Source organism: Gordionus sp. m RMFG-2023, chromosome 5 (genome assembly GCF_954871325.1).
Source record: "Gordionus sp. m RMFG-2023 chromosome 5, tfGorSpeb1-WG-v2, whole genome shotgun sequence".
NCBI lineage: Eukaryota > Metazoa > Nematomorpha > Gordioida > Chordodea > Parachordodidae > Gordionus > Gordionus sp. m RMFG-2023.
In genome coordinates this window covers 26749904-26769733 of record NC_088779.1, presented here as the reverse complement: position 1 = coordinate 26769733, position 19830 = coordinate 26749904, and the positions used below count along the sequence as shown (strand labels likewise).

At 27.5% G+C, this 19830-nt stretch overlaps 1 protein-coding gene across 1 annotated transcript; it reads right to left on the bottom strand.

Moving 5' to 3' along the window:
- Positions 1 to 3603: 3603 nt before the first annotated feature.
- LOC135929595 (kelch domain-containing protein 2-like) lies at positions 3604 to 17331 on the bottom strand. Its single transcript, XM_065466250.1, has 9 exons — positions 17090 to 17331; positions 16741 to 16980; positions 14679 to 14763; positions 14108 to 14185; positions 8375 to 8514; positions 7143 to 7258; positions 6866 to 7023; positions 4841 to 4893; positions 3604 to 3851 (listed from the first exon to the last, which is right to left on the bottom strand). The coding sequence occupies exons 1-9, from the start codon at positions 17257 to 17259 to the stop codon at positions 3743 to 3745; spliced, it is 1149 nt and encodes a 382-aa protein (XP_065322322.1). The 5' UTR covers positions 17260 to 17331; the 3' UTR covers positions 3604 to 3742.
- Between the last annotated feature and the right edge of the window lie 2499 nt (positions 17332 to 19830).

The window sequence follows — 19830 nt, the reverse complement described above, 5'->3', positions numbered from 1 at the left end:
CAAATTCAAAATTTAAACCAACTTCACCTCTATTACGACCAGATGTGTTGCGCTATAATGTATTTGATACCCGTGCTCATTTCGATAATAGTGAATACGCTACTGCTATCTAAGAAAAGACTTGGAATGAAAGTGAATCCTTGCCCATCTCGGCCAAGTAATGCATATACACTCTCGCTAAAGACTTTGAGGATAAAAACAAAGTGGAAATTAGTAAAAATAAAGCCATATTTAACGGCATTAGGAAGTTTCAATATGTCTAAAATAAATGTCCCTACTCATCTCGGGACACCCCCACCTGAGACTAAGGAATGTAAGGATAGCAAGGTTACCAATATCAATATTAACAGCGACGGGAAGAAGGAGATAATAATCAATCATTCAAATCTCACAAATCATGCCAGCGATGATTGTTTCACTATGAACTGTAATAACTCGACATACAGTCAAAACCAATTCCTCAGACATTTTATATGGAAACCATTGACAGTCAAGCGGAACGTCAATTCCATTGACGTGGCCGAAAATATAATTTCTAACACATTGACAATGGTTCCTTCTCACATAGCGTCTCATATATTATTTTCAACGAGAAAATCGGTGTCTATGCGGAATAAATATTTGCTGAACAACCAAACTGTCATGCTAATCTTGGTGCAGAGTTCGTTACTTTTCTTTTTCAACGCCCCTTTCATATGTTTCGTTTTAAAATACAAGTACTTTTGGATCGACTTAGCTTTACCCCCTGAGACATTCAAGATTCAAATTATTACGCATTTTATAAAACACCTGAATCCACTTATCGGAGTTTACATTAACATAGTATTCGACAAAAATGTAAGGACCATATTTTATGGTTACGCCAAAAGAATATATAATGCGGTGAGGCTGCTTATTAACAGAAGTTTAGCAACATTATCATAAGCATAGTATAGCATATATGAAAGTTTCATTTAAAATACCCCTTTCTTCTCCAAAACAATGAATATGTACACTTAATAATAAATATTTTCTAAATTTTAAAATTGATATTTAATATTTTACACCAATAAACAAAAAAATAACAAATTAATCACAAAAATATTTTAAATTTGGAGAAACAACATGGTCTCTTTCGAAGAGTTGTTTGAAGACTGCCTCGTGCTTTCCAAAAGCCCGGTCAGTCCAAAAATCATATCGGTCTAGAAAATTCTATAAAATACATTTTTCGGGTCGTCGCCTCAAAAACACCGCTAATTTATGATAAAGACAATATTTAAGGGGTTCATAAATCTATAGGTTTAGAAACACATTTGTAACCTTGAGATCAAAGTTTGGAACGTGGATTAGAGAAGAAAAAATAAGTTAAACTTCAGGTTTCTAAATACTTAAAAAATATAGATGGTTCGGATTCAATTAATAAATAAAGATATTCTTCTAGAAATTTTACATTTTTCTTGTCACCATTTCAGGTTTAAAATTCCAGACTCTGTCAAGGTTGTGCCCAAAACCAATCATAAAATCTTAATGAAATCGTAATCTTTTTGAAAATTTATAAAAAAATTTCTTAGGATTATGTTTTGGACATGTCTGTATGTTCCTATTTAAAATAACGCATTTATTTATTTATTAAAGTTTCGAAAGTTTTGTGAATTTAATTTTTTTGATGTTTTTGGACACGACACAGCCTAAAACAAGCACGAAAAAAAAGTTTTCGAAATGAACTTTTTGTAACAATTAGGAAACGGCTTTAAATTCCTATTTTAGGTTTAGTTTACTCGATTCCGGTAATAATATAAGGTTAAACTTCTTTGAACATAAATGTACACTCAGAGGGCCAGAGTCTGGGATAACTACTAACGTAATGTTTCCTACATTAGAAAGATTATACATCTTTTATCATATGTAACTCTGGTTTCATTATGATCTCGAGTCATAGAGATATTATATTGATAGAAATGGCGCCTTGCAGGGAATGAGAATGTTCATTTATTAATCTCTTTGAAATAATGGCACTAATGATGTCCATAGGGGGGTAGATCTACCCCTACACACTTATCATATTTTTAAGAGAAACTTACCCTGCATTCATAGTTAACGCGAATTGGCGGCTAAGTAAGCAAAATATGCTTCATTTTTGCATACTTTTCGGCTAATTGTGAATTCAGGGTTAGATCCACCTCCATCTTATCGACCCTATCGAACAAATGCTAATGATAACAGCAAATAGTCTTACTTTAAAAAAAAATATATAATAAGCGATTATTTTTGATAACACCTTATTGTTACAAGTTAAATGTTTTATTTTTTCACAAAAAAATGGAATAGCCGTTACTGAGAATGATGTCTAATAATGTGAGTCGTAATATAAAGTTTTAAAAAATGACCCAAGTGTCAAATATTTTGCAAAAAATGATGATAAATTTAAATGATTGAGATTTTTTTTACAATTTTAAAGTAACACTTTATTTTTTTTGTAAATCCGATATAAATGTAGAGTTTAAGAAGATGCGTAATATTTTTCTGGATAAAATATTTGAGTTAGCCGTTTATAAAAATCGGTTGAAATCGAGCCGTTTAGAAACACTATTAGCAACAAATGTGGCTGAAAGTAAAAAAGAAAAAAAAAATCATATAAATTTTGCATCCTGATTTTAAATAAAAAGAAAACCTATTAAATTAAATTTGTCATGATTATACTTAGAAAATCTACTAAGTTTCTCTTTCCCAGCTATTTAAGCCAAAGGTTAATTTTCATGTTATTTCATAAAAATAATATATATATATATGTATATGTTAGTGGATGTGTTATTTTTGCAACTTTAAATCATATTTTTGAAGTTAGATAGGATTTTATGGAAATGTATTTTATCATGTTTGGAATACCTACCCTCTGAATTTCAGATAATTTGGTCATTAACTTTTGAACTTAATATAATTTATATTTAGTTTTCCCATAAATTTTTCATATAAAAAATTGTCTACGCAAATAATAAGATAGGTATTCTAAGCATCCTGGATTGGTATTTCCGGTAAAATCAGATTTTTAAATTTACAAAAAAAATGGCGACTCAAAAAAATGATTTGAAGGTTTGAAAAAAATAAGATATTGCCGGAAAAATACGCATTACCGCTAAAATATATAAATATAAAATTTTTGTGGCTCTTTTCGAAAGTATTTCAAATACATTCTCTTTACCTATGAACTGGCATCAAATTATTCTGTAACTTTCATATAATTTGTCGATCTTAAAAATTATTATTTTCTATTTAAAATCAAACCAAATTGTCCCAAAATACCCCGGGTTGTAATCCTGGATTAACGAACCCCTAAAAAAGAAGTATATTTCGCCCTTGCTCAACCGTTTATTTTTGTTTACTTATTTTCAATATTCCACGTAAGATTTTTATAACTATCTGTTCTTCCTGCCAATTTTTTTTTTTAATTCACTGTCACATGTTCCATGATCTATCATCTTATTTAAAACTTTAGAATTTTCTCGGAATTTACACCTTCCGCGATGGCATATATTTTTGTAACATTTTCCCCGCGATTTATCATTCGGCAAGGTGTTATATTTTTTTTTAGCTATTTTTATTTATTAATTTTTAGATAATTCAAATATTACATAACTATAATATAATGTAGTATGCGAAGAATAAATATACAAAAATAATAAAGGTATAGATGATTTTTTTTTAAAAAAATCAAGGGGGGGGGGGAATAAGATATAATTTAAAAATATAATTTAATGAAGTTTCTTCAGCCACCTTCCATTCCACTTTTGACGATATGAGCTAGTTGAGGTGGCAAAAATCTCAAACTATTCCTAGCCAATACTTCATCTTTCAGAAACTTGTCCAAACATTGCCTAAATAAATAAATATATATATAATTTTAAGAATTCTATATTCAAATGTTAATAAAATTATGTTATTTTTTAAAAGCATCTGAATCTTTAAAACATCTAATAATATGTGACTGATAACGAGCGAATGCTATAAATTAATATAAAATTCTAAAGTCATATCTAGTTTTTTTTAAAAAAATTGATAACAAAAAAAAAGGTTTATGGCTCCAGTTATAGCTTAAACTAAGTTAGCCGAAAATGGACCTTGATAATAAACAAGTTTTTTTTAAACCCGTATAGTTTAAATAATCTAACTAATAAAATAACACCTTCAATCAGAGTTTAAAATCTGGATTAAAGGAGTTCAAATATTTTTCTCGAAGAAGTATTTCTGGTCTCTGGAAGTTCTGCGTTTTGGTTCTAGGGTCACTGGCTCTATTTCTAAACTTTGTTAATAAGCAATTGCAAAAAAAATATTTCAAAAACTTTTTAAACACGCTAAATAAGACCCAGTAAGATTAAATATATAATTTTGAACCCTATTTATATTAACCCCTCCTCCCTCAATCACGAGGTCTGTCAAAAACTTAAATATAGGTAAGTGATAAAAACTTAATTCCAAACGATGCACGTTTACTATAAACTACCCTGCATTCACAATTAGCGCCAATTCGCAGCGAGGTATACAAAATGCCGCCAATTTGCGCTAACTGTAAATGCAGCCAAGATAAAATTTCTATAAATGTGCATAAATATGTCAATCATCGATAATCTGATTTCACGTTTATATTAATGCGTAGCGTGGTGAGGGGTTAAAATTTGTCGGTTCAGGTGGTTCCTAGAAATTTTATACAAAAAATGGATTCTGGTTTAAGTTACTAGAAATTTTGAGATATGAGTTCGGGATTTTGGTATCCAGATTTTTCAGTTTTAGCGCCAAACTCCCTTTTTTAAAATAACGATTTTAATATTATACCAATTAAATATTATCAAAATATCCCGTAATTTACCTGATAAGAGATTTGGGCGAAGGCCGGAATATCAATATTTCGTTACTTTGGCGCTTAATTTCGAGATAAAAAATTTAATATAATAATTATAAAATGACGTTCAAATGCATCTTTCACTGTCCAACAATTAAAAACTACCCTTTGGTTTTGGAGGTATACATATATATTTATTTTTTTTTAAAATGGGTTGTTTGTATTGATAAAAATTTTCGATCAAATAAAATGGCATTGGTGTTTTTTTTTCTTCTGTATTTTGTTGTATATTTTTTAAAAAAAAATCTTTATTATCTTTTTATTACGCGCAATAATATGGCCTTGTAACATAAGCGCGTCTTTTTTTTTACAGAAAAATAATTCTCAGCGTACAACCAATAGGTATAAGAGTTATTTAAATAGTGGTGACTAAAATTGCTAGAATATTTGATTATGTTGTGATTGTGTGGTGGTTAAAAAAGCCAATTCGAAAGGATTCGATTTTATTAAAAATACTTCTTCTACCGGGTCCAATGAGTTTCAATCCGCAGAATCGTATGTGTCTTTATATTTCGACATTTATTAATTTAGTCTGGATTTATGGTAATAATGTCATCAGATCCGACACGATTTAACAGCTGATCGATTTTTTTAAAAAAAACTGTTTACAAGATCAATTTTTCTTTTTTGAAATTCTATTCCATGATTAAAAATCTAAGGACTATTCATTTTAAAAAAGAAAAATTGATCTCAAAGATTTTTTATAAAATCACTCAGCTGTTCAATCGCGTTGAATCGGATCCCAATATGAATCCAGCCTTATTCATAGGAATGACCGTCATGCATATATGTTAACTATACCAGAAATGTGTACTTATATTTCATTCAGTCCGTGCTGATTTCAAATATATAATTTCAAAAATAACTAAAGAGTTAATGATTTGATAATATATAAATATTTTACACCCATGTACTAGAACATCTTTTGGGCAAAATCAGATCTTCAAATTCAAAAAGGGGCTCAACAAATTATTTTGCTATTTTCTAACTTAAAATAAATGTATTTAGCACCCTTTTTTTAAAAAAAAATGTTAAAAATGCTACATTTGTCAGAAATTTATTCCAGAATGTGTAAAAATATCTATCCTATAAATTTCAGACGATTCAGTTCTGTAAGATATTACATACATGTTCTTATTACCTAAATTGCCGGTAACATTGGTTGATCTATGATGTTTCCCAGGCTAATTGTTAAGAGTCGCATCTGATTCCTCCAAAACTAGCAATTTTTCCATTTTTATTTCAAATATATTCCTACGTGGCAAAATTTTTTTTACATCTAGATTAGTGTTGTTAAACAGCTCGTTTTGAACCGATTTTTCAAAAGGGCTAACTCAATATTTTAGCCAGAAAAATTGCCTAAGCCTTGGAATTTCGATAATATATGTCTAGACTTTTGTTCCTTCTATGAGTAAAATCTTCAGGTTTGCGTAATATTTTTCTGGATGAAATATCGAGTTAGCCTTTTTAAAAACACTAATCTAGATCATTTGTTGGCGTAAGATATTTTACTAGATTTCTTTGATGTCAATCATTTTTGATCAGTTTTCGAAATTTAAGATAACAAAGGTTTTTTTACAGATTTTTGACATAATTTTTTTTTAATATCGTAGCTGTTGGAATCATAATTCTGAAATAAAAAAACTTAACAACTAGAACAGGACCTTTAATATTCATTATTATTTAACAAGCCAGGAAGGAGCCAGGTTTTAAAAAATATTTTTTCCCCCCAACTAATTGAGCGAGCAAAAAATAGTTGTATAAATAAGAGTTTCCAATCAAAGAGAAGAAAAATCCTAGGGTGATAGATAAGAAGAATTATAAAAAGTAAATTAATTCATTATTCTATTTATTTCTTCATATGTTTTTAAAATTAAAAATGATCATATTATTCAAGTGGAAAGGAAAACGCATGTGAAAAATGTTAAATGGCTTAAATGAATGAATGTAGTAAATTCAGTCATAAATAATATAGCTCATGAATGAATAAACCGTTTGCTGTCTCTGGAGTACATTGACCAATGAACCTCCGAAAATGAACACTTCCCCGTGTTGCGTGAGGGTAGAAGAATGCCATAGGCGCGGGCCGGCAAAAGTGATATCGACTTGAATCCATACTAATAGATCTACATCTAACAACCAACCATCATCTAGAAATGACGAAATTATCAATTATTTTTAAGGGAGGGGGGATATGTTATAATCAGCTGATATCAAAATTTTTATTAGCATGTTCAGATAAATATATTTTATTTAAAATTTTAAAAACTTAATACATCTCCCTCGGTAGTAAATCCGCCGTATAAGAATATATGAGTTTGACTGACGGCTGTCAGGGAGTGCCAGGAGCGACCGATTGGTTTATGGTTACCGTTTTGGGATAAACTAATAACATTAACAAAAGATAAATGATATAATATTTTGTTAGGGTCTATTGATTTCTATATGTAACATGCATCTCAGTTCCTTGTAGATGTGAAATTAATCTTTTAAATGATAAAATTTGATACTTGAATAGATTAATAGATTAATAATGAGAAAACAAAACAATATTAGCTTAAAATAGCCTAAGTTATTTAAATAAATAAATTTATTAATTGATGATACAATCTATTTTATTTGTAATACAGTCCTTCTTTAACTATCTAAGCACTAAATTAAAATGATGAAATGAACGTAGACAAATTTATTGGCGCTAAGGACAATTAAATATCCATAACAAGTATAATAGTACGCACAAATTGAGCGTTTACGTTTTGCCGTAATTTTTTTAATAAAAAAAACGTAACGCGTCCTTGTTTAAATTGAGGTAGTCTTTTTATTAATATCCGTCGATTCAAAATTTAAATAAATTCTAAAAAAAAAAGGATATGTCTTTGAAAATTATATAATCGTCTGCCTTCTTATTTCTTTAATTTATATTCCTTTTTTAGGATTATAAATAAGTAATTTATTTATATTACATTTTTATATAATATTACAAAGCGAAAAATAAGAAAAAGTAAATGAAAAAGCTAACCTATTTAAGTTTTTTTTTAAAATGGTTGCTAACGCCAAAAGGTAATTTTACCAATTTGCACGAGGCCATTTGAAAGGCATTATAATATTGGCGCTTGAAACGCTCAATTTGTTGGTACTGTAAGGCGTATTTTTGCGAGAAAATTACGACTATATATCGTCTATCGTCGCCTGAAAATTAGAATATCCACTTTTTGTCAAAAATATACTATTATCCGAAAATATTTATAAAAATAGGTTAAAATATAGCCAATATAAAGGTTAACCAATCCTGAAAACAATAGAAGCTTGATATTTAAAATTGCGCATACGTAAAATTACAAAAAAAGTGGAGATGGAATAATCTAATTCTCAGGCGACGATATTCAAAAAATATTTTTTGTCCACTACCATTGCGAATAAAAATATGAAAGTTTTCGTGGGATATTTTAAGATGGTAATAAAAAATAAATAAGGTAAAAAAACAAATGAAATGAAGATTACTCGCCACTCCAAGATTCGGAAATACAATCAAAACAGTGCAAATCGGACATCCTGGAATTACTGGTTCTCCCGCCAAAAACAAAAACCCGGTGTTTGATTTGTGCGCTTGCGTGAGCAGCCCTGGGGCTCAATATATTGCCCTATTTATTTTAGGATGCATTATATTTATTTTATTTTCTGTCGATTCTTCTGGAAACAACTAGAAATAACATTTAATCCTAGCCTTTATCGGGTCCGGTTTTTGCAATCGGTCCTAACGAATATTTATGAAGTGAAATGAAGTTTAAAAATAAAATCACAAATCGCATTTGTTCCTTATCACGGATAAATTATAATTATCATTTTGTTAAGATACACCAAAAGAAGCCACACCATTTTCTATTTTATTTTTCAAGCCCAAATCAGTACCAGTTCAATTTCCGGAAAAAAATATTTAGGTCTAAGTTCTTTTTCGACTTGAGGGGCTTCAGACTAAATATATTCTTGAGTGTAAACTATGACCAAACCATCTGCTAAATATTATTAGACGATCTTAATATATATATAAATATCAGATACTTGCAGGTCCGACCCGTATTTTAAATAAAATATACCCGGGCCATGCCTGAAATTTTTTTTTAAATACCTGGGCTGGGCGGGGCAAGGCCTAAGATTATTAAACCCGGGCAGGGCCGGGCCGTAAAATTTTTTTAAAAAATTTATACATCATGAATTATTATATTCGTCAATTAGATATGGTTTATAATGATTATATAATTTATTTCCATTTTTATAAATATTAGTTTTATTTTTATAAATGCAATAATATGGTATATTTTCTAAAAATATTATTTACACAAATTTCTTATAATATCAATCTGTAATATACTAAATATCTGTTTAGAATAAAAAAAAAGATAAAATATGTAATATGCTTGCTTATTTAATGATAATACTCTCTTAAAAATATGATAAAATACCGAATAGGTGAATTTTTTGTATATACCAGGTGGAATATAATTTTAAAAAATTCCGAGCCGGGCGTAAAAAAAATTTTTGAAAAAAAATCCGGGCCGGGCCGTGTAAATGGTACCTCTTGCAGGTCTCTGATATATATAATCCTCATAATCGAATGATCGTTTTCCTGTCATCTTAAAATATTAAAATTTAAGGAGACTTATATAACCTAATAATGTTAACTTTTTTATTTTTTAACAAACACAAAGATTCGAACTTTTTCTATAATTTATAAATGAACTCAAAAATTAAGGGGAAAATATACTTGAATTCAAAGGGCAGTTATTCCAAACATGATGGAAATACATTTTCGGTAAAATTATATTTTCAAATTTAAAAAAAACTCAAAAAAAATGATTTTAAATTTGAAAAAAATAACACATTTAAGCTAACCAATCGCGTAACCGATTGTGGGAGGGTAGATCCCCCCATCGCAAATTTGACTGTTTTCATAAATATCATTTTAAGCTAATGAAAACTCCCTCCCCTCTCACACTCCACCCCTCCAGTCACAATTTTGCAAATATTTGAATATCAATTTTCCAACATTAAAAAATAAATTTTATATTAAAATTTCCTTACCTTGTGAGTGTATCTTTCCTTGTGAGTGTATTAACATTATTCAAAAATATTAAAATGGAAAAATTTTTGATTTAAAGAGATAGAAATAAAATGGTAATTTATTTTATCATTATGATTATATATTTTTTTCTAGTTATAATTATTATGATTATTTTATTAAATTCAAAATTCTTAGTGAGTTAGGAATTAATAAATATTTTTTTAAAAATAATATTTTCAAACATTAATAAATATCTAGAATTTTTTAAAAATTGTTCAATTTTACTTCCATTTTGTAGAATAGAAGAAATAGTTATTTATTATGATTATTTTACCAAATTCAAAATTATTAGTGAGTTAGGAATTTATAAGTATTTTTTTAATTATTAATAAATATCTAATTTTTAAAAATTGTTCAATTTTACTTCCATTTTGTAGAACAAGAAATAGAAATATTTATTAGGATTATTTTATCGAATTCAAAATTATTAGTGAAGTTAGGAATTAATAAGTATTTTTTTATATAATATTTCAATTATTAATAAATATCGAAAAAAATTTAAATATTGTTCAATTTTTCCATTTTGTAGAACAGAAGATATAAGGCTGAGCTTAGGATTATTTTATCAAATTCAAAATTATTAGTGAGTTAGGAATTAATAAGTATTTATTTTACATAATATTTCAATTATTAATAAATATCTGAAAAATTTTAAATATTGTTCAATTTTACTTCCATTTTGTAGAACAGAAGAAATAGAAATACAAAAGTTAAATAAGGCTGAGCTTGAAAAAAATAAACAAACGCTAACATACATATAATAGTTTCATAAAATGATAAGATAATTTCCGTTAGATGGCGTAAAGATTTTTAAATTAAATTATAAGTGAATAATTTTTTGTTCCTTAATTCATAAGATCCTAAGGTATATATATATAAAGAACTCAGTTTCAGAAACAAATATTGGCCCCACCTGAAATTGAACACAAGAAGATTTAAAAAAAATTATAGATGGCTCATTAGCTACCCAATGAAAAACACATGCAATCTATATATAATCACCGTAATCAAGAAATGAACGTTATCGTATAATCTTAAAGTTAATTTTTATATTTCCTATCAACTTAATGTTATTTTTTTCTATCAACTTTCCTATAAATCGATGGAGACTATATATCTCTAATGTTAAATTTTAAGAAAATATTTTGTACATCACGGGATTCGAATCCATGACTTAACGTTTTAAAGGCAATATTTTTCAATTAATTTATATAATTTAGATCTTATTGTGTTATATTAAAAATAATACTAACCTCACCTCAAATTATGATAAGAATGAATATTATTAAAGTTAAAATAGCAAATTAAATTATATTTAGCCAATTGAAAAATAAACATTTATCTCATATTAATTTTAGAGTAAGTATTTATATTCAATCAAAGTAAAATTTATTAATTTTTATAAATTATTTTTATATTACAATTTAGATTTAACAAATAAATTTAAATTATTTACCACCCCAAAATATGGTAGTAAAAATTTTTTTTATCTCAACCACAATATGGGAGCTCTGCAAATAGTATAAAATACCTATTTATCAATATTTTCTCATGCCAGAAAATTAATCTCCCTCACTAATCCTAAATACTTATTATAATTTAGATTTAACAAATAAATTTAAATTATATTTAGCCAATACATTTATCTCATATTACCACCCCAAAATATGCCAGTATAAATTTTTTATCTAAACAACAATATTTGAAATCTGGAAATGACATACATAATACCAATTTATCAATATCTACACTACATTTTTGATTACAATTTCATATATTTTACGCTAAATTTAATAAAATAAATAATCACTAAAATTTGTCATTTATTTTATATAAAAAAAATGTATTTTAAAAAAAATTCATATAATAGTTCAAGATTTTATTATTCCCGACATTCTTGACGGGTTATCAACTAGATTAATGACATTTTTAGAAAAATTCTAAATTATTTAATCTATCGATTTTTTTAAAAAAAATTCTTAAATAACATCTGTCACACTTCTTCCTCTTGAATTTAGAAACCCTTGTGGAAAAGATAGGTGAAAATCAAAACACCTTAATGACAGCTCGCGTAACATATGGTTCCGATCCAGCTTTACATAATCCAATATTTTTATAAAAAATAAGTATCGGTTGATATAAAGTTCGAATATAAAGGATAATATATTATATATTAGCAGGGGTCGACGGAGAAGCTTTGGGGCAGGGGAGGGGGTTCAATCCCATCCTTCAACGATTTCCTTCTCTATCCCTCCAAAACAAAATTTAGCACACCTTTTAAATACATATCGAGTGATTTAAACAAAAGTATTTTAATAATATCATAAATTACGCCTTTAAATAAATAATAACCTGAATTTCATGTTAATTATATTATTCCATAGTTTTTTATTACTATAATCAATATCATATACAATAATGTGTTGTCGAAAATTTCGATTTATAGCCGATTTTTTTTAAAGAACATCAAGATATTAGCCAAAAAAAAAATTATATAAGCCTTGAAATTCAGCCAAAAGAAGACCGAATTCTTCCATCTTTACGCGAGATCACGAGGCTTAGGAAATATTTTGACTAAAATCTTGATTTAGCCCAGAGACTTGCAGGCCCGGCCCGGGTACATGTGTCGAGCCTGGTCTTAAAATATAAAACTCGGACCGGCCGAAAAAAATTTTGAAAAAAAATCCGGACCGGGCAATGCAAATGGCACTTTTGCAGGTCTCTGATTTAGCCTCTTTAGAAATTTTTTTTTCTTCTTTCAACAACGCTAATAATCAGGGTTCTGAACCCGAAATTTGATATTTAAAGCGAAAACTTTGATAACAGGAACTTAATCGAGACCGATTTTCTAAAGGAGGTTCGAATCCGCCCGGGTCCGATAGGTTGCCCGTAAATCGGTCTCTATTTGGTCTGTTGTCTCGAAATGCCCAACCAAACAATTTTTTTAATCTCTGAACCCGAATCCTGCTAATAATTATCTAATACATATTCTAAAGAATCGTATCTTTAGAAAAAACCTAATGAATCTATTATTATAAGCTCACAAAAAAAAACGATGAAAGGAATATGATAAAAAAATATTTTTTATAAAAAAATTGGAAAGTGAACCCACCCCCCCCCCCCTTCTTCTCGGGCAAGAAGTTCTATTTACTGTTCAGTCTATTGGCAATAAAACTTTAGATGCTGTTATCCCAAACAAGAAAAAAAAGGATGCATAATAAATCAATCTAAAAGAAATAAAATAGTGATATCTAGAAAAAAATGTACAAGTATCAACATCTTTAAACGAGAGTATATTAACATCGACTTTTTAGGCTAAGGCCATACTAGAACGTTTAAGGGCATTGTCAAAAAATATCATTTCGAAATTTGAATATTTCGAGTGTTTGCGTATTAAATAATTTTTTCGTCTGTTTTATTAGTAGGTATTAATTCCTTATAATTTTTCATATTTTAAAGTAATAGATGTGTGTGTGTATATATATATATATATATATTATATATATTTAAAACTTCCCTGTACAATTTCTAGTCTACATAATTATCGTTTTATTCTGGTATGATCTTAACCTTACTTTAAGGGCGAATTTATGGTAAACGCGTTATGTTCAAGTAGTGCGCTATTTAATCCAGCATTTTATTTTACAAAATCGACCCAGTAAACAAGTATAATTTATAAATATGGAGTGCAAAATTTGAAAAACATATGTTGCGATGAGATGATAAAAAAATGCTACATGATTATAAAAAATAATAGTGAACTAGAAGAAAAAAGGTACATGATATTTCTGAAATATTATATAAGATATTTATCTCTTTCAAAAAAAAATATTAACGATATGAAGAATCAGCTGTGATTTCGATAGTGTTAGCAATTGATCATAGCGCGTTTACTATAAACTCAGCTTAAGCTTATAAAAGAAAACATCCTTTCTTATTGATATCAAAACATATGAGCAATTTATATGACTAATAATAACTTATTCATCATTTAGGTTTATTTTAAAACTGAAAAGTTAGGCAAAGTGGTATAGTTATCATTTTGGAGATTTTCAAATGAAATTTTTAAGGAAAAAAAAATTAAGGACTTTATATATATATATATATATATATACCTTGGGAAATAAAGGTAGCCAACTCTTTATCCGAATGTCGAATGCGAAAGTATCGTTATTCCAACCATTGCTCATATTCTAAACGCGTTCGAAAACGTAATATATAAAGAAATTAAGGCTATTTAAACGGCTCGATTTTAACCAATATACTAAATTAAGATTTTGGCCAAAATAATATTGAGGCAAGTTAGATGTCCAAATCTTTAAGCTATCTATGATTAAAATCTCTAGGCTTGCGCAATATTTTTTTGGCTAAAATATTAGGCTAGACTCTTTTAAAAATCGAACCATCTAACAATAAAAGAAATATTTGTTATAAAGAAAAATCCGAGGAATAATAACACTGGGAAACTTGGACCATATACTAATCTCAAGATGCCCAGGTCGGGCGAAATATTTTCGGGCTGAGCCAGTTGTTAATTCAAATATATTATGTTTTTCATGTAACTCTGAATTCATAGTTAGCGCGCGAATTATTAGCGGCGAAGTATACAAAAATATGCTGCATTTTTGTATTCTTTGCGGCGCCGCGATTCGCGCCAACTATAAATGAAGGATATATAACACTTACGTTAGAGTCTTGGATGAATGAACCAAGATAGTTTTGCATAGTGTTAGGCTCTGGATAAGGTCCGTAACCTCCAAAGAAATACAATCTTAAATTTTTTTTTTGAAATATAAAAAAAATATCTAAAATTAAATTTTATAGAATATATATATTTATTTTAAAAAAATTTAAATTTTATTGGTGAAAAATGTCCTTGGGTGAAGTAACGAAGTATTGAATTTCACGCGTCACGTGTTTAATTCTCGGATTAAAGATGTGCCTAAAATGTATGGAATTGTTGAAGGGTCATCTGGCCCTAAACCATCTCCTGGTGATAGGCGATAAGGCTCAAAATAAGTGCCTTCCCTTAGAATCTAATAATAAGTTTCATTTGAAGTTGTATAACACGCCCATGTCGTAACCAATCGAGATTCTTAATGGTCTGATAATAAATCGCTAAAGTTACGACAAGGTAGTGCGCCCAGCATGCCCTCCTCAAGCCTATCATAGGATTGAAGGAATTGTAAGAATCTATGGGTGAATTAGCTCAAATGGCTGCATGAAACTTTAGAATTAAAATTTTTTATGGGTTGATTGATTGAAAGGAGTATTGGGGGTTATATTTGCCTCCATTCTGTTAGTTACCTTGATGAAATAGGAAGATATGAACTTATGAGATCGTAGAAATGTTTAATAATCGAATGACAAGGCTAAAAAGTCGAGTGAATAAGAATCTAAACCACTTGTTTTAGCTGATAACTGAGAGAGCGGCCAATTAAAAGGTGCAATTAAAAGTTACGCTTCTAAGGTTTAGGTGTGACATGTAACAACCACAAACTGTATTGTATAACATTTACCGGTAGGATTCAAAATATAAATTAAAAATTATTTTCATAATTGGGATCGAGAATGGGTAAAATAAAAATTCAAATCTTGTATTTTCAATCAAAATTAAGTTATAGAATAATTTCATTGAAAAAGCTGGTTGCTAGAAATATTCTGAACCTTAGAATAATTTCTCTTCGGAAAACTAATAGCAATCTGAAAATAAAATAGGATTATAATATCAATTGCCAAGATAGAAGGGGGAGACACCAATGCTATGCAGCAATAAACCACATAAACATAGAATTGTTGCTCATATCCTCAACCTCATATAACATCCCTAATCTATCATCAGAAGATGACTTAAAACAAGATGACCTTACAACAATCCCTTGGGATTCAGGCGAATCCTTTGCCTGGAATTACACTTACTTATTTTCGTTCCTATAAATATTAATTTGAATCCATTTATCTTGGCCGAAATCAACAAAATCAATAAATAAGAGAATCTAAATTATTTTAACTATTAATTTTATTTTAATGAGACGAGAAAACAAATCAAATTTAACTAAGATCAAAATAAATTTTTTTTAAGAAAAAGACAAAAAAATTGGTCCAATTTGGTTTAAAAAAATATTGGTGCAAAATTACAAATTAAAAGAAAAACCAACCTTTATCTACACTAAACAAAAAGGATGTGTAATAAAAAAAAATACCCTGTCTTAGCCAGTGGTGGCCATTTTACAATAGTATAAGTAGAGAGGAGGATTGTAATAATTACCAAACTCTAATCCTGATTATAACCTATATCCAACCGATTATAATAAAATTTTACTAGACACATTTTGTAGTAAATATGATGAATTTAATATTTTAAGAATTTAGATAATTTATTTATTTCTGTGAGTTAATTTTTTGAACAAATTAAATAATAATTAAAATTAAATTATAAACTCATTAATAAATTTAAACTTTCATTATATATTTTTTTATAATATGAAATCTATTTTTTCTAAATTTTGGTATATTATATTTAATGCTAGTGTTTTATATCATACCGGTTAATTCTATTATTTTAAGTGCAAATTTTCCTATTTATATTAGAGATTAAATCTAATTTTTATAAGATATTGCAAATTTCATTTATATCATTTGTTAAATTAAATAAATCTAGCAATTATAATATTATATTGACTGTTAAAATATCTAAATCATTATATATTAATTATAAATAAACATAAATTAAGATAAATTTGATTACTTTTCTCCATATATCCACCCAACCAATTTGTCTCTTGGGGTAGGTGACCAGCTGAGAACATCGGTTTCAATTCTTTTCCAAGTCAAATCAATTAGGTTTAGTGCAAACAAGTGGTTTGTCCTAGAACTAGAACTACATCCAGCAAATATAAATAATGTATCATTATGAAGATGAGATAGGGCACCAGAAACACCAAATATCCTGTTGATTTCATCATCAAAAACGGTTGTTTTTAAATTCCTATAAATATGATTATCAAATCTTAATAAAGAAGAAATATAATTAAAGCAATATAAGAATATTTAATAAATTATTAAAAGAGAATTAATGTATTTATATATATATATACCATTTCTCTAAGTCTGTATCATAAAGCCATAAATCTTTTGCTGAAGAGTAACTGGTTTCACTGGTTTCTCTGCTATCATTACCTATATGATCATGATACCCACCCCAAACACCAGCTAAATTCTTATATGTAAAGCTAATATGCCCCACTCTTGGCTCTGGTATGCTCATCAAACTTTAAAAAAACATAAACATATGTTTTGAAGGATTGATGTGATTCAATATTTTTGCTTTACTTACAAGTTACAATGACGATTTGTGGTTGATAAATAGACATATTAAACTATGGCGTCTAACATGGCAGGATATTTAATCGATGCAAACTCCCCTACAAAATCTACCCCTACACCCCTAAAACCACGATGTTATAGTGATATTAATAATAAGAATCTTATAATAAGCTGCCATTTATAATCTCATTACTACCTAATTAGGCTAGAAAAAATGAAATCTATAATTCTTGATATATATTCAACAATCAATTGAAAAGCTGAATGGACCAATCCATTGGGATTGATCATTGAAAGAAGAAATATAATCCGAGAATCTTCAATAACTTTGGATGTTTGTTAATTATTAAATAAAGAGTATAGTTAAAATTTGTTTACCTACCGAAAATCTTATTTTTATAATAATATTTAAGGTATTTTGTTAAAATTTTAAATGATTTATTATATTCTTACCGAAATTTAATAATAAAATTAATAATATATCTTAACACCTATAATTTTAGAAAATTAACAAATAAGAATAATAATATTTTCCGTGTGGAATTGTAAAATGTTAAAAAAATAAACAAAGGCTTAAAATTTTATAAGAAATTTTTTTTAGATTTTTATTATTTGAGAGACAGATCAATCGTATTAATTATTAAATTTAAAAGGTATATAATTCAAGTCAAAAATTACCCCTAAAAAAATTTATTACCTACCTCCAAAAATTAATTCACCCTCAAAAAAATATTTACCACAAATCTATACCATCACCCTAAATGCCAATCTATTTTGTAGACATTTGTTTCCTACCTACCCCAGTCATGTAGACACTATTATACTATAATAATTCTAATTCTCTTTTCTTTTATAAGCTAACATTGAGCTGATTATATAACTGTGTTTTGAATGAAACAATAAAATCAGCTAATTTATTTTTCTCCTTAATTATTATATTTGATTTCAGAATTATAAATTTGTTCTACCTAAATAATTAAATATCTTTCCAAAAATAATAATATAGATAATGTTCATATTTTTAAATATAAGTGGACATATCTCAGGTTGGTAATAGTATACCTAAAATTTTTCTGATTTGAAAAAATTTAGTTTTTGTTACCACTCCTTATATAGAATTGTAATTTATTTGTCGAAGCTAGTGGGAGAGACTTAATACAATTAAGGAACCTAGTATTAAATAAAATTGATATATAAATATTTAATAATTTCGGTTAATAATCTTAGGAATGTTACTATTCCTTATATGACTTGTATTCAACCACGCTATTAATATTCTGAATTTTGCACCATAATACTAAAGCTTTTAAAATCATAAAACTAGACAACTGTTTTATTAGGAAATTTTATCCCATTTATATACATTTTTTTTAATATGCAAAACAAAACTACAAGTATATTAAAAATTTATAAAAATAATAAAAATTACAAGTATTCATAAAAAATAATTAAAATTACAAGTCTATTCTAGTTCATAAAAAAAATATATTCCTAGACTACATATTCAAATTAATATTTTACAATCGTCGATCATATATTCACAAACTAACAAATTATATCAAAATATAATTTATATTCAAATTAATTTAGCAATCGTCGATCACAAGCGAATATAACAGTTTTAAAACCCTGTTTTGTATTTTTTTGATTCAATTTCAAATTGTGATTTTTAGTTCTGTTTTGTAAATTGTTTCAAAGCAAAGGTAAAAATTGTTCAGTTCATATTATATCCTTCTTTATATGATTTTCCAACTGATTAATTAATATAATTAAAAGCAAAATTTATTTAGGTCCAGCCAGACTTAATTTTTTAACAGAATCTTATTGTATCTATTTTAAAGGATCGGGCATGATTAGAGAAAAGAAAAAATTTTGTCCGACACATTCTAATCCGAGTATTATTTTTTTTCAGATAGGTCCGAGTACGTTTCGAATTTAAAAAAGTACGATATTTCAATTAATGCGGAAAAATTATAAGCGCTTAAGTAATATATAAACCAAAAAATTGGCATTAAAAGAGTAATAAAAATAAATGATTTTAAAATTTATTGTGGTTCAAGATCTAAAATACAAGAGAATAAAAGTTAAAGTCCGATTATCTCGAGTACCGCATGCTTATGCATGACTTTTAAGATTTTATTTTCACGTGCACAAGAAATCAGGGTCAAAAATATGCTATTGAAGTAAAAAACCTTGGGTGGTGAAGATAGGTACTCTTTGCGAAATGCGTAGATATATTTTTAAAAATAATTTTTAGTCCTAATGTTATATAAATTTGGATATAAAAATATCCTTGAAACATTAAAAGTCCTGTAGTTCATGAATCAAAGGAAAAAATTAGGCTTAATAAGGTTGCGATATATTCATTAAAAAATATTGTGAGCAAATAATTATCAAAAAATTACACTAATTATGAATATCTTATGTAACTTTTACCATTATATAAAAATATAAAGCGCAACATAATATTTTAGGATAATTAAAACCTATTCCACTCTTCCTGGTAATGTTT

Coding starts and splice junctions, on each gene's coding strand:
- LOC135929595 (XM_065466250.1), bottom strand. CDS start 17,259: ATGAGCATACCAGAGCCAAGAGTGGGGCATATTAGCTTTACATATAAG. Junction 16,981..17,089: donor GATACAGACTTAGAGAAATG/GTATATATATAT, acceptor TCATATTTATAG/GAATTTAAAAACAACCGTTT. Junction 14,764..16,740: donor GGGTGGATATATGGAGAAAA/GTAATCAAATTT, acceptor AAAAAATTTAAG/ATTGTATTTCTTTGGAGGTT.